General features: G+C 42.4%; 1 protein-coding gene across 1 annotated transcript in view; it reads right to left on the bottom strand.

Moving 5' to 3' along the window:
• ANTXR1 (ANTXR cell adhesion molecule 1) overlaps positions 1-13,768 on the bottom strand; it is a 278,540-nt gene that overhangs the window by 29,615 nt on the left and 235,157 nt on the right. The window contains exon 17 of the mRNA XM_033949187.1: positions 2,844-2,924. Within this exon, the coding sequence (XP_033805078.1) occupies positions 2,844-2,924 (81 nt within the window). The remainder of the gene's footprint in view (positions 1-2,843; positions 2,925-13,768) is intronic.

Raw genomic sequence — 13,768 nt, 5'->3', positions numbered from 1 at the left:
TGGGGGTGCCCTGAAGACAGGGTAGGCCAATTTTCGGGGACTGTCCCATCCAGAAAATAAAATAATGTCAGTCTAAGCTGGATTGATTTTGAGACCATCTGTGGAAAGCCAGGAAAGCAATGGTATCACAGATGAATCATATACTCCCAGCTTTATGACTGAAGAATCATACTCATTTTCTTTAGTGGCTTTTCAAGACCCAAATCTTGTCATATCAACAATGTTTTCCACCACATTTATATATCATGCCAGTAAGTCTTACAATATGTGACTCCCTACAGTAGGTTCTGTACAGTTCTTGAACCATATCCTCAAAAATTAGTCACATTTAGCAATTGTGGCTCCCTATCCGTTTCAGCACAACAGAGGAGTCGTGAGGATAAGATGTCAATAATTCAGCCCCGGGTGTAAAATTCAAGATATACTTTATTGACTGTAGTACTGTGGAGACTCGAAGACTCGACACTGACAGTATTTCGGCATCTATGCCTTTGTGAAGAGTCTCAAAAGCTAATTACTCTATCACATGCACAGAGCATTCAACATAGGTCAATGTTAGCAGCGAACAAGGCAGTAACTGGTGTCCAAAGCAAAGCTGAGGGTCATGAGTGAGAAGAGGCCAATCACAGGGTGAAAGTACTTAAAAGAGAAGTTCTGCCTTGTTCGCTCCTAACATTCATCTGAGCAGAGTCATGGGCAGAGCATAGACTCGTCCAGTTAGTGGTGATTATCATAAAAGCAGAACAGCAAAAAAGAGCTGTCCAAACTTTAGCAACTTAGCTATTAGGGCAATGGTTTGAATACTAGCTGGCACCTGGATAACCGCTAGTGGTTGCAAAACAATAATAAAATAATTAATACAATCATGCACTTTTGTCATCATTGGATGTTTTATCAATTAGCTTTTATTGCATTTGGTCAGAACACAGAAACATGCACTGCGAAGAAATGCAATAAAGGTTAAAATTGATAAAACATCCAATGATAACAAGTGCCGTCTGTGCAAAGAAGTGAAGAGACTGTGGACCACCTAGCCATTGGTTGCATAAAGATCGCCCAGACAGGCTACAAGGAAAAACACAACAAGGGAGAGGCCATGATGTACTGGAATATCTACTCAAAGTATCATTTGCCCATAATTAAAAATTGGTGGGATCACAAAATTGAAACCATGCTAGAAAATGAACAAACCTAAATTTTTCTGGGACTACATGTTACAGCACTGTGACTGAAAAAGAGCACTGTGGATCATAGATCTGGCAATGTGTATTGAAGAACACCAAAAAACAAGGAAAAGACTGCAGAATGGAATGTACAAGGTACAGGAATCTTTATTTAAAAAAAAAACATACAAAATTGTAATCCTTAAAAATGGCTCTCATATACAGTACTCCCCCGATATTCATGGGGCTTCTGTTCCAGGAACCCCCGCGAATCTTGAAAAACCCCGAACACAGTTTTCAGCGGGGGAGACAGGAGAGGGCAGCCGGAGTGCCGGCGAGTGAAGGAAATTACTCACAGTATGCTCTGACCGCCTCTTCCTGCACTAAAGTCAGGCCTCACCAATCAGAAGCAGCTTTGACACGCAGCTCCTGATTGGTGAGGCCCGACTTTAGTGCAGGAAGAGGCGGTTGGAGCATACCGCGAGTGTTTTCCTTCACTTGCAGGCGCTCCGGCTGCTCTCTCCTGCCTCTCTGGCTGCCCTTTCCTGCCTGGTCATTCACTGTCGGAAAATACCGTGAATGACTGGGATCGCGAATTGCCGACCGCGAATGACCGGGGGAGCACTGTATATGGAGTACGGACCCAACACGGTCCGTGTTTCGGAGAACACTCCTTCCTCAGGGGTCCGGGATGTCCAATGTATCACATGTAGAGAGTCATGCGGAAAACAACATTGTAATGAGATCATCAAATTTTTTGAATTGGGGGCAAGAAATTCTCCTTCTGAGCTAACACACAGGGTGAGTACAACTGTGTTAGCTCAGAAGGAGAATTTCTTGCCCCCGATTCAAAAATTTTGATGATCTCATTACAACGTTGTTTTCCGCATGACTCATTACATGTGATACATTGGACATCCCGGACCCCTGAGGAAGGAGTGTTTCTCTGAAACACAAACCGTGTTGGGTCCATACTCCATGTATATGAGAGCCATTTTTAAGGATTATAATTTTGTATGGTTTTTTAATAAAGATTCCTGTATCTTGTACATTCCATTCTGCAGTCTTTTCCTTGTTCTTGGTGTTCGCCTTTTACTGCAGACCCATTGGATTTTCCTTTGTTTTGCAATGTGCATTGAAGATAAATAGTTGGAGAAGGTCATGAATTACTGAGCCTTGAAGATTGAAGCTGAGCGACTCTGGTGAAAACGTGCAATTGTGATTCCTCTAGTAAATGGTGCTCTTGAAGCAATATCAAAAGACCTGGAACAATATCTGAAAATACTGGAGACTGACAAAATCAACATCTATCAACTACAGAAGGCTGCACTGCTTGGAACTGCCCAAATGTAGCATTACGTTCATGGGAATGACTGAATGTTTAGAGTTTCAAACCCAGCCAAGAGCATCTGGCAGATTGTGCAAAGCCTCGATAACAACAATATACGATTTGAGTGGGTGTCCCTAGAAATCACTCTTAATACACTTGACTTTGACCAACTTCCCAAGCAAAACCTCAACTTCCAGTTTTGAGCGAAACACCTGCAAGCTAGGAAAGGATATTACCCCCTCCACTTTTAAGTCTGTCTCTTTCATTCATGTGAATGAGAGCATTCAGAATTTAGATTTAAAAAGACCTGAAATAAATATATCGATGTTGCAGTTAGCAGCTCTCAGTACCTTGTCTCCAGGCTGAGGACGCATCACAGACACTCTGTCGTAGCCTTTTCGTAGCAGCACCCACAGTGCATCTAACTTTCCCTGCAAAGGAAACAAATGAGAGGCATTACAAAATATTGCTACACTGACAGATCTGGAATGGCTCATAGTTACGTGTGCTCCAGGGCTCTGGGATGCACTGTCATTCAAAATACAGTAGTTTAGTTTGATAGAAAGTGTGACATCCCATGTAGAGAATGGCATGGGGACAAATTTGTCTCCATCCCCGCAGGACCTCAATTTCCCCATCCTGTCTCCACCCCACTCCTGTATGCTCTGCCTAAACCACCCAAGCCTTGAACACTTATGATTTTAAAGTGTCTGAGGCTTGTCACATGAGGATTGAGCTTGCAAGAACGAGGCAGGAAAAGAGCTCGTGGGGACGGGAAAATGAGTTCCCGCGGGGACGGGGAAAAATTTGTCCCTGTGTCATTCATTGATCCCATGTTATGTACAAATGACTTGGCAGCCACTGCAAAGTAATGGCTACTATCTAATATGTTGCGAAGGATCTGAAAAGTGCACCTTTTGTGTTAAGGCATGTTAGGCTCAGCTTAGTTGCCACCATGTTATCATTTCAGAGTTAAAGTATCAGTAAGAATAACCCCCAAAAGGTAAAAAATCCTGGGGGATTAACACCTCTTTTTTGCTTATCAAAAAGCTACTGTCTTTGTCCTAATAAGACACTGATTCTACTAATGAGTGATAATGCAATTTCTAAAATTAGTACCATTAGTATAAAAGCTCTTTGCTTTATAAAATTACTCTAAAAATGTGCTTTAAATGTTGCCCCTCTGTCACCCTACACTACACACAGTCCATTATTACTCTGCTTCCAAATAAATGTCATTGTGACTTGTATGAGAGTTTGCTCATATTAGCCCTCTCCTCAAGTCATTTAATTGGCTTCCTATCTATTTCCCCATACAATGCAAACTCCTCTTATTGACTTACAAGTGCATTCACTCTGCAGCATCTCAGTACCTCTCCACTTTTATCTGTCCCTACACTCCTCCCCGGGAATTCATGTTCACTGGGTAAATCTCTCTTATCTGTGCATTTCTCCTCTACTGCTTGCTGTATGCCTGGAACATACTTCCTGAGTCAGTATGTCAAGCTCCATCTTTGACTGTTTTCAAATCTAGGTGACCAGAGAATTGGGTAGAGGGCGTGCACTAGATGTGGTGTATTTAGATTTTAGCAAAGCCCTTTGACAGTGTTCCACACAAACATCTAATAAATAAACTGAGTGCCCTCGGGCTGGGTCAAGTGACGGGCTGGGTCAAGAACTGGTTGAGTGGAAGACGACAGAAGGTAGTGGTTAATGGAGATCTCTCTGAGGAAAAAGATGTTACCACTAGTGTGCCTGAAGGTTCTGTTCTTGGGTCTCTTATTTTTAACATTTTTATAAGCAATATTGCTGAAGGGTTGTCAGGTAAGATTTGCCTCTTTGTGGGTGATACCAAAATCTGCAATAGAGTAGACACCCAGGATGGTGTGAATAGCATGAAGAAAGACCTAACATAGTTTGAAGAATGGTTTGAAATTTGGCAGCTAAAATTTAATGCTAAGAAACGAAAGGTCATGCATTTGGACTGCAAAAACCCAAAGGAATGGTACAGTTGAGGGGATGATGAACTTATGTGCAAGGAAGAAGAGGAGGACCTGGGTGTAACTGTATGTGATCATCTTAAGATGGCCAAACAGGTTGAAAAGGTGACGGCGAAAGCTAGAAGGATGCTAGAGTGCATAGGAAGAGGTATGGCCAGTAGGGAAAAAGAGGTATTGATGCCCCTGTATAAGACTCTGGTGAGACCTCATTTAGAATATTGTGTACAATTCTGGAGACCGCACCTTCAAAAAGATATAACCAGGATGGAGTCGGTTCAGAAGAAGGCTATTAAAATGGTGTGTGATCTTTGTCATAAGGTGTATGGGGACAGACTTAAAGATCTCAATCTGTATACTTTGGAGGAAAGGTGAGAGAGGGGAGATATGAAAGAGACATTTATGTTGAATCAATTTTTATTTTCAAACAAAAATCCAATCAACAAAATACCAACATCCAGAAAACAATAGAAAGAAACCCAAATACAGAGCAAACAGATCCAACAATCCCAGCCCTAACCCTTCCCACCCTGAATCCCCGATCCAAAAACAAAGAAAAACCAAAATGCAGTAGGCTTGGACTTTTATAGCCCACTGCCAAGGACTAATATCGAAACCCCAACACCCTAGAAATGATAGAGACATTTAAAGTACATACGTGGGGTAAATGCACATGAGTTGAGCCTCTTTCATTTGAAAGGAAGCTCTGGAATGAGAGGGCATAGGATGAAGTTAAGAGGTGATAGGCTCAGGAGTAATCTAAGGAAATATTTTTTTACAGAAAGGGTGGTAGATGCATGGAACAGCCTCCTGGAAGAAGTGGTGGAGACAGAGACTGTGTCTGAATTCAAGAAGGCATGGGATAGGCACGTGGGATCTCTTAGAGAGAGGAAGAGATAATGGTACTGTGGATTAGATGGGCCATTTGGCCTTTATCTGCCATCATGTTTCTATGTTTCTTCACTTGTCAGGACCCACTATAGGAAACTCCCTAATCCCTTATTTGTCCTATTTGTCTGTTTAAAAAAAAAAAAATTAGATTGTAAGCTCTATTGAGCAGGGACTTTCTCTTACATGTTTAGTGTACAGTGCTGCATAGATCTAGTAGCTCTATAGAAAGGATAAGTAGTAGTAGTGGTTTTTCTGAAGTGTCCCAGATACTTGGACATCAATGTGAAAGATTAGCTAAAGGTATTGTCAACAAGACAGAAGATGACAACATTATCGAGATGTTGGCTCTCTCTTTACTGCAACAGTGTCTAAGACTAGGAGTTTTGGACTCACAGGAAAAGAAATTTCCATCGCATGGTAACAAGTTTTTAATGAAATAATCTTTCAGCCTTTGACTAATGTAAAATAGGAATCTATCTTTCCTTTACCTTTATGTGTTTATGTTTTTTATACTTTCATTGGAAATGTCTTTGCTAACTGTGAATTCCTCTAATTCATTTGTTTATTAGCATTTCTAGGCCATTTATCTGGAACCAATCAAGGCAATTCGCACAGTTATACAGTATAATAGTCTAGTGGGAAAATTCCATGACGTCTGCAAGGTGGTGATAATAAGTTAGGGCAACAAAAAAAGAGGCACAGGAGATGTCTGAACCAACTTCCAGTTACATAAACTTTTATGTTTAATTATATTTATTAAAGTTTTCAACAGAGTGCCATCAAATGAAACAGAAAGTAATGACATAGTTCTCACATATGTGCACAGAATATACCACTCCCCCAGACTTCCCCCCTCCACCCCCCCCAAACCCAACAGCATTTCAAGAGCAAGGAAAGGAAAATAAGAATAAAATCATAAGTTCAAAAGTCTACTGCGCACATGAGGAGTAAGGTCCATCCAAAAATGTTCCCAAATTGAACAAAAACAACGGCTAGGTCCTGTATCAAGGTCACCAAATTGCCTATGTTCCAAAGAGGCATGTACAATCATCAATGATCTCCATTGGGTGTAAGACGGTGGATCATTGGTCAGACATAAACTTTTATTAGCAGTTTTCCAAAAGTCCAAAAGCAAGTCCTTGATATATAACAGGGGTAGGGAATTCCGGTCCTCGAGAGCCGTATTCCAGTTGGGTTTTCAGGATTTCCCCAATGAGTATGCATGAGATCTATTTGCATGCACTGCTTTCAATGCATATTCATTGGAGAAATCCTGAAAACCCGACTGGAATACGGCTCTCGAGTTCCCTACTCCTGATATATAAAGTAAATATGGTCCCGACTAGGATCCAAGTTTCGGCAGCAGCGTCGCCTTCCTCAGGGGACAAAAAAGGACTTAGATTTTCTTGCAGGTTGTATGCTGTGGTGCGTCGGTGTCTCTGCTCCAGGAAAAAGCGCCACAGCGTACAACCTGAAGCTAATGAATAGTTAAGATCCTCCACTTACAACCCAAGGGATCCTTTTATTAAGCCACGGTAGAGGTTTCTACTATGGTCCAGCGAGGTAACTGCTCCGACATGTAGGAATTCTATGAGCGTCAGAGCAGTTACCTCGCCAGGCCATGGTAGAAACCCAGTGTAAGATCATGTTAAAATGTCCAAGACTTCTTTTCTCTTTCTAGCTTTATAAGAAGATTTTTGTATTATGCAGGCTACTAAAAATATATAAGACTTAGCTTGTTAATTGATGAAGCTATATTATAATAATTAAACTTGTCTCAGAATTGGAAGAATGTTCAAGATTAAAAAGAAATGACTGTTCAATTATCACTATACCTATGTGATAACACTTTAAGTCAGCGGTCTCAAACACGTGGCCCGCATGCGGCCGCCCAGGGACTATTTTACGGCCCGCGATCTGTCCTCTGCTTCCCTTCCCGTCTCACTGCCCTCCCTCAAGCCACCGCAGGTCTTAGCTCTCCCTGCTTATCTTCCCCAGCTCGGAGCCGACCAATTCTCGCCATACGGAACTTCCTCTCCGATGTTAGAATTGACGTCGGGTGGTGAGAATTGGTCGGCCCGCGCTGGGGAAGATAAGCAAGGAGAGCTAAGACCTCGGCGCTGGCCTGTTCCCCGATTGCGGCGGTGGCGGTCTGTTCCCCAATGGTGGTGGCTTGGGGGAGGGCAGGGAGAAATAAGGAAAGAAAGGGGGGGGGGACAGGGAGACAGGAAGAAAGAAGGGAGACGGGACACAGACAGAAAGGGGCATGGAGAGAGAGAGAAAGACAGAAAGAAAGGGTGGGCATGGAGAAAGAAATAAAAAGTAGGGGGAGGGAAGGAGACAGATGCCAGACCAGGGGAAAGGAAGGGAGGGAGAGAAAGGAAAGAAAGAGATGTCAAACCATAGAAATAGGGACGGAAGAAGAGAGAGATAGAAGAGAAGGGAAGGTAAGACACGGAAACGTAGATTTTGAAAAGAAAGCAGAAAAACTGAATATTAAGTTAATGCCAAAGATGGATAGGTGAGCATATTAGCAGGGTAAGATCAGGCATACAAGAAGCTCCCTTAGTCCAGCATTGGCTCAAATACCAACACGACCCGGCAGACTTGAAATTTTCAGTATTGGATACAGTGACCAGTGTCAGAAGTGGAGATACAGCGAAACTCCTTTGGAGAAAGGAGCAAAAATGGATGTACGATTTGAATACACTACAGCCACATGGACTGAATAATGAAATAGATTGGGTTGCTTTTCTTTAAAATTTTTCTTTAAACTTTTCTTTTCTTTTTTTGGGCATTACATTGAGCTTCATTGACAATGGCAGTGGTTCATTAATAAAAATTTTTGCGTTGGTGACGCCATGACATCATCACGTCTCCCCGCACGAAGTCCCTCCCTCTGCTCCCCGGTTTAAAATCTGGAGCTGTGGGTAGCGTTCTCCGTTGTTGGGAGCCATTGAGCGATTTTTGAAAGCGGTACGTAGTTTTAATTGTGCCTTCTTCTCCATATTAATAGCTAGCAAGATGTAAAGATTCACCACAACGTAGTTCTTTAAGTAGTTATCTGCGTTCTGTGTGTGACTTTAACAGCGTGTTTGTATTACAGATTATTTCACGGAAATCCATTACAGTTTCAAAGAGTACCTAACAAACTTTAGAGCTGACGCTTGTAGAAGTAGTTTATCCCTGTTTTTGGTGGAAACAAAGATGGATGTAAGGCAGAAAGTGAAGATGGAGAGAAAAACAGTCAAAGGACAAGAAGGCTCTGGAAACATAGTTAAAAGCACAGAAAAATTAAGTCACCTGCCAACAAAGGTAGGGAAAATGATTGAAATGTGTCAGTTTTGAGAAAGGAAAGATAATAAACTTTAAATGTGAGGGCTGCAGAAAAAATAGGGTACTTGGAGGGCCGCAGAAAAAATAGTTAATGACAATTTTGCATAAGGTAAAACTCTTTATAGTTTATAAATCTTTCCTTTAACTGTTAAAGGAAAGATTTATAAACTATAAAGAGTTTTACCTCATGCAAAGTTGTCATTTCTTTAATAAGACATTAACTATTTTTTCTGTGGCCCTCCAAGTACCTACAAATCCAAAATGTGATCCCACTAAGGGTTTGAGTTTGAGACCACTGCTTTAAGTCATTGGAATTCTAACTATGATACACACCCACAGTTGACTTAACCAATGGACTTCTGAAACTCGTATGTTGCAAGACTCTAATGTAAACATTGGGTATTTTTTTTATTGCAACAAACTTAGTGCAGTCCAGGATTTTATCAAGGTCAAATGTTAGCATGGTTGTGTTTTTATATTAACCAGAAAATAATATTTATGCTCACATGAGCTAGTGGGACAAGAATGACTAGCTGGACTCTGCCAAATAACTGTCATGTTGCACAACACGTTGATTATATCAACACAGTAGCTTATGTTATATAGGAATCAAGAAAACTTAGAACCTTAGTCAAAGTTAATTAAAAAAAAATGTTAATGCACAATCACTTTCAATAACAGCAATTCATGAATTTATGGTGGTCAGATGGATAGCAAGCGAGACCCTACTTTGGTCTTTCTAATCACTCTCTGAGCTTTAGGAACCTTTTACTTGCACATTCCCCTAGAGGCATTTCTACCAGAGGTATAGTGAGTGAAAGATAAAGGAAGGGAGACACAAAGGGGGCAATGGAAGTTCTGGAAAAGGAATAAGAGGTAGATAGTAAAAGCCAGTAGGTAGTTGAGAAATGAAAAGGAGACTAAGTACAAGAGGGTGAGAGAAAGGAAGATAAATGCAGAGAAGATCAGTGCCAGACAGATATACAGAAGGAAGGGAAGAAGACAAGAGGCAAGAGATGAAATGGAAAAGCCAACCTGGAAAAAATTTAGAAGTATGGCATGTGGAAAGTGGAAGAGAGACGGGGACCTGTCCAATTAGAAAAATAAAGGGCCGTACGGTCTGCGTCTATGTATGGCCGTTTGGAGGAGGATGGGCAGGGGAGGGCTTCAATGGCTGGGAGGGTGTAGATGGGCTGGAGTAAGTCTTAACAGAGATTTCGGCAGTTGGAACCCAAGCACAGTACCGGGTAAAGCTTTGGATTCTCGCCCAGAAATAGCTAAGAAGAAAAAAAAAAAAAAAATTTAAATTGAATCAGGTTGGGCAGACTGGATGGACCATTCGGGTCTTTATCTGCCGTCATCTACTATGTTACTATGTTACTATGTATTCTGTATAGGATACCGATATTGGTGGCTGCCTAAGAAGCGGCCGCCGATTGCCTCAATCATGCATTGGCGTCCTACTCAGAATCGTACCTGCATTCCCGGACAGACGCCTTAAATGTAGGCCAGCATTTTGCAGGCCTACATTTAGATTTAGGATGTCTGTCTCGTGTCTATTGAGACACGTACCTAAGCTTAAGCCCACCCAAGGCCACTTCCAGGCAACACTGCACCTATGCCCCACTCTCGAAATGCTTAAGTGTGGGTACGCATTTCCGTAGACTAGCTACAGACGCCTACAATGTAGGCGTCCTGCCTCGGACACTTTAAAAAAACCCAAAAGTGTGTCTTAATTGGCTGTTGGACAGTAGTAGGATGCCTACCACAACCTACAATCGGGATGCACGTTTTGAGAGTCAGGCCCAAAACGCTGAGACATCAAAGGTAGAAAAGAAAAAAAAGTTTTATTTAATACTTTTAAAGGGGTACAGATAGGAGTAGAGGTAGTTACAGATAGGAGTATAGGTAGGAAATAGGGATAGGATTAGAGGCAGTTCCAAAATTAGTCAGGGACACTGTTCAGGCAATTAGGCCTGAAGGGCCGCCGCGGGAGCGGACCGCTGGGCAGGATGGACCTCTGGTCTGCCTCAGCGGAGGCAACTTCTTATGTTCTTATGTTCTTAGGACTGAGATGTGCCTGCTTTGTGAAATGTACATTTTTAAATTTTTGTAATGTGTTTTACAGAGTATAGTAGAAAATACTGCTTATAATGTCTGGCTTTCTTGGGGGTCTCCATTACAGCTTTTTATTTGCATGTTGTTTGTGGTTTCCTATTTTGTATCATATCAGGGTCTGTCCATGTTCTGCTTGTGTGACTGAGATGAAGGATTCTGCTAGTATGTAGTGTTTGCGTAGGAATTTGTAAAAGTGCAGCACGTTCTAGTTTCCCAGCAGTAGGTATATCGGAGCTCTATGGTCCAGTGTAATACTGTATTTATAACACTGCTTTTTCATAGGTGAGTAAGGTCTCTTATGGTATGGTAAGTTTGGTGTTCTAGGACCGTGTTTCCCAATTCAGTCCTGGAGAACCACCTTGTCAGTAAGGTTTTCAGGATATCCACAATAAATATGCATGAAATTGATTTGCATACACTGCCTTCTTTATATGCATATCTCTTTTATGAATATTAATTATGGATATCCTGAAAATCTGACTGGCAAGGGGGTACTCTAAGATCAACTTAAGTGGGCTAGGACTGTTATGGCATGGTAAGTTTTCAGTTTAGGTTTTGGGTGCCATTTTGCAGGGTTTTGTGTTATTTCACGGAGTGTCTGGTCCTATTTGAAAGTAGGTTGTGGGGCAAAAATAAGAACATAAGCAATGCCTCTGCTGGGTCAGACCTGGGGGTCCATCGTGCCCAGCAGCCCGCTCATGCGGCGGCCCAACAGGTCCAGGACCTGTACAGTGATCCTCTATTTATACCCTTCTATCCCCCTTTCCAGCAGGAAATTGTCCAATCCTTTCTTAAACCCCAATACCGTACCTTTGACAGCCCTCGTCACCCAAAATAAAAATGTTAAGGACTAATGGTCTCCACATCCACACAAAAGAAAGCCCATCTGATTTAAACTAAGTGTCTAGCAGTGGAAAGAGTGCGAGTGCTATTCCTGAGGTGATGGTCACAATTTGAATATTTTTACTTGTAGTTAAGACAGGTTGCCCGCTCTGGTTTCTGGACCTCTGTTGCCTCCTGATGTAACTTCCTGTTTCCTTGTAGGCAGCACACAGCAGAGGCAGCCTGTATTAATCATTCCCTGACACAGCCACCGCACCTGAGTGACAACACTGATACTGCTGCCTAGCCGACATCAGTCGGTGCCTATTTTACAAAAGTCTGCTCCCCTTGACATCCAAACCTGGCTACGCCTCTGATCTCTATCCCCAATTTACATCTATCAAGAGATGGGACAAATCCACAGCTAAAGGAAACAGAATCATCGCTGGCTCAGTGGCAGCCTGTAGCATATCAAAAGGCCCATCTCTGTGATCTTCTTCCTCTATTTTATATCAATATATGACATTAACTGAAATGACATGCTGCAATCTTGCTCACAATCTGCAATCTACATGTTCTAGTCTGGAGGGGAAGAGGGTGAAGACCCTCATTGTTCTGAACTTATTTACTCACGAAAAATAGCTTGAAAAACAGTTTCCTGCTATAAACCTCTGTGCTGTATTCCTCCTGTCCACATTCGGAAATGATTACAGAATAACAGCTGATTTTAGTCAAGCAGATTACATTTTCGCCCACACGCTTCCAGAACCACAGCAAGCAATGTTTTGGGGAATTTTTTTCTCCTTAAGAGCACTACAGCAATAGAACTTATTTTAGCCAGCTCTTATTACTGGAAGAGGTGATGAGTAAACAATGATTTACTAATGGAGCAAGACAGCCGAATGAGACTGTGCAGGATAAGCCAGATGCAGCTGCTGGGACCTCTCTGCTATACTGGAGGATTAGGGTGCATAAAATACATAGGGCAAAAGCATAGGTGCTCAACATGGAATTCACCATAGGGTAAGGGTAAGAGTAAGAGGTCACGGATTTGATATGCTGCTTTTTTGTGGTACAACCAAAGTGGTTTACATATCATAAGAACATAAGAATTGCCGCTGTTGGGTCAGACCTGTGGTCTACCATGCCCAGCCGTCTGCTCTCGCGGCGGCCCCCAGGTCAAGGACCTGAGCCCTAACTGAGTCTAGCCTTACATGCGTATGTTCTGGTTCAGCAGGAACTTGTCTAACTTTGTCTTGAATCCCTGGAGAGTGTTTTCCCCTACAACAGCCTCCGGAAGAGCGTTCCAGTTTTCCAACACTCTCTGGGAAAAAAAGAACTTCCTTATGTTTGTACAGAATCTATCCCCTTTTAACTTTAGAGAGTGCCCTTGGAGAGGGTGAACAACCTGTCTTTATCTACTAAGTCTATTCCCTTCATTATCTTGAACATTTCAATCAAGTCCCCTCTCAGTCTCCTCTTTTCAAGGGAGAAGAGGCCTAGTTTTTCTAATCTCTCGCTGTACGGCAACTCCTCCAGCCCCTTAACTATTTTAGTCATTTTTCTCTGGACCCTTTCGAGTAGTACCGTGTCCTTCTTCAAGTACGGCGACCAGTGCTGGACGTAGTATTCCAGGTGGGGATGCACCATGGCCCTGTATAGCCTTCTCCGATCTATTCGTGATCCCCTTCTTAATCATTCCAAGCATTCTCTTCGCCCTTTTTGCCGCTGCCACGCATTGCGCGGATGGCTTCATCGACTTGTCGACTAGTACTCCCAAGTCTCTTTCCTGGGGGGTCTCTCCGAGTACTGCACCAGACATCCTGTATTCATATCCAAGATTTTTGTTACCGATATGCATCACCTTACACTTATCCACGTTAAACTTCATTTGCCATGTCGCGGCCCATTTCTTGAGCGTGTTTATGTCCTGTTGCAGGTCTTTGCAATCCTCCAGCATCTTCGCTACTCTGAATAACTTCGTATCGTCTGCAAATTTAATCACCTCGCTCGTCGTTCCAATTTCCAGGTCGTTTATAAATATGTTGAAAAGCACAGGCCCAAGCACCAAACCCTGCGTCATTACACTGATGACGCTTTTCCAGTCCGAG

The sequence above is a fragment of the Geotrypetes seraphini genome, chromosome 6, assembly GCF_902459505.1.
Source record: "Geotrypetes seraphini chromosome 6, aGeoSer1.1, whole genome shotgun sequence".
NCBI classification, from domain to species: domain Eukaryota; kingdom Metazoa; phylum Chordata; class Amphibia; order Gymnophiona; family Dermophiidae; genus Geotrypetes; species Geotrypetes seraphini.
The sequence above is the reverse complement of the archived record's forward strand: the minus strand, read 5'-3'. Positions and strand labels throughout refer to the sequence as shown.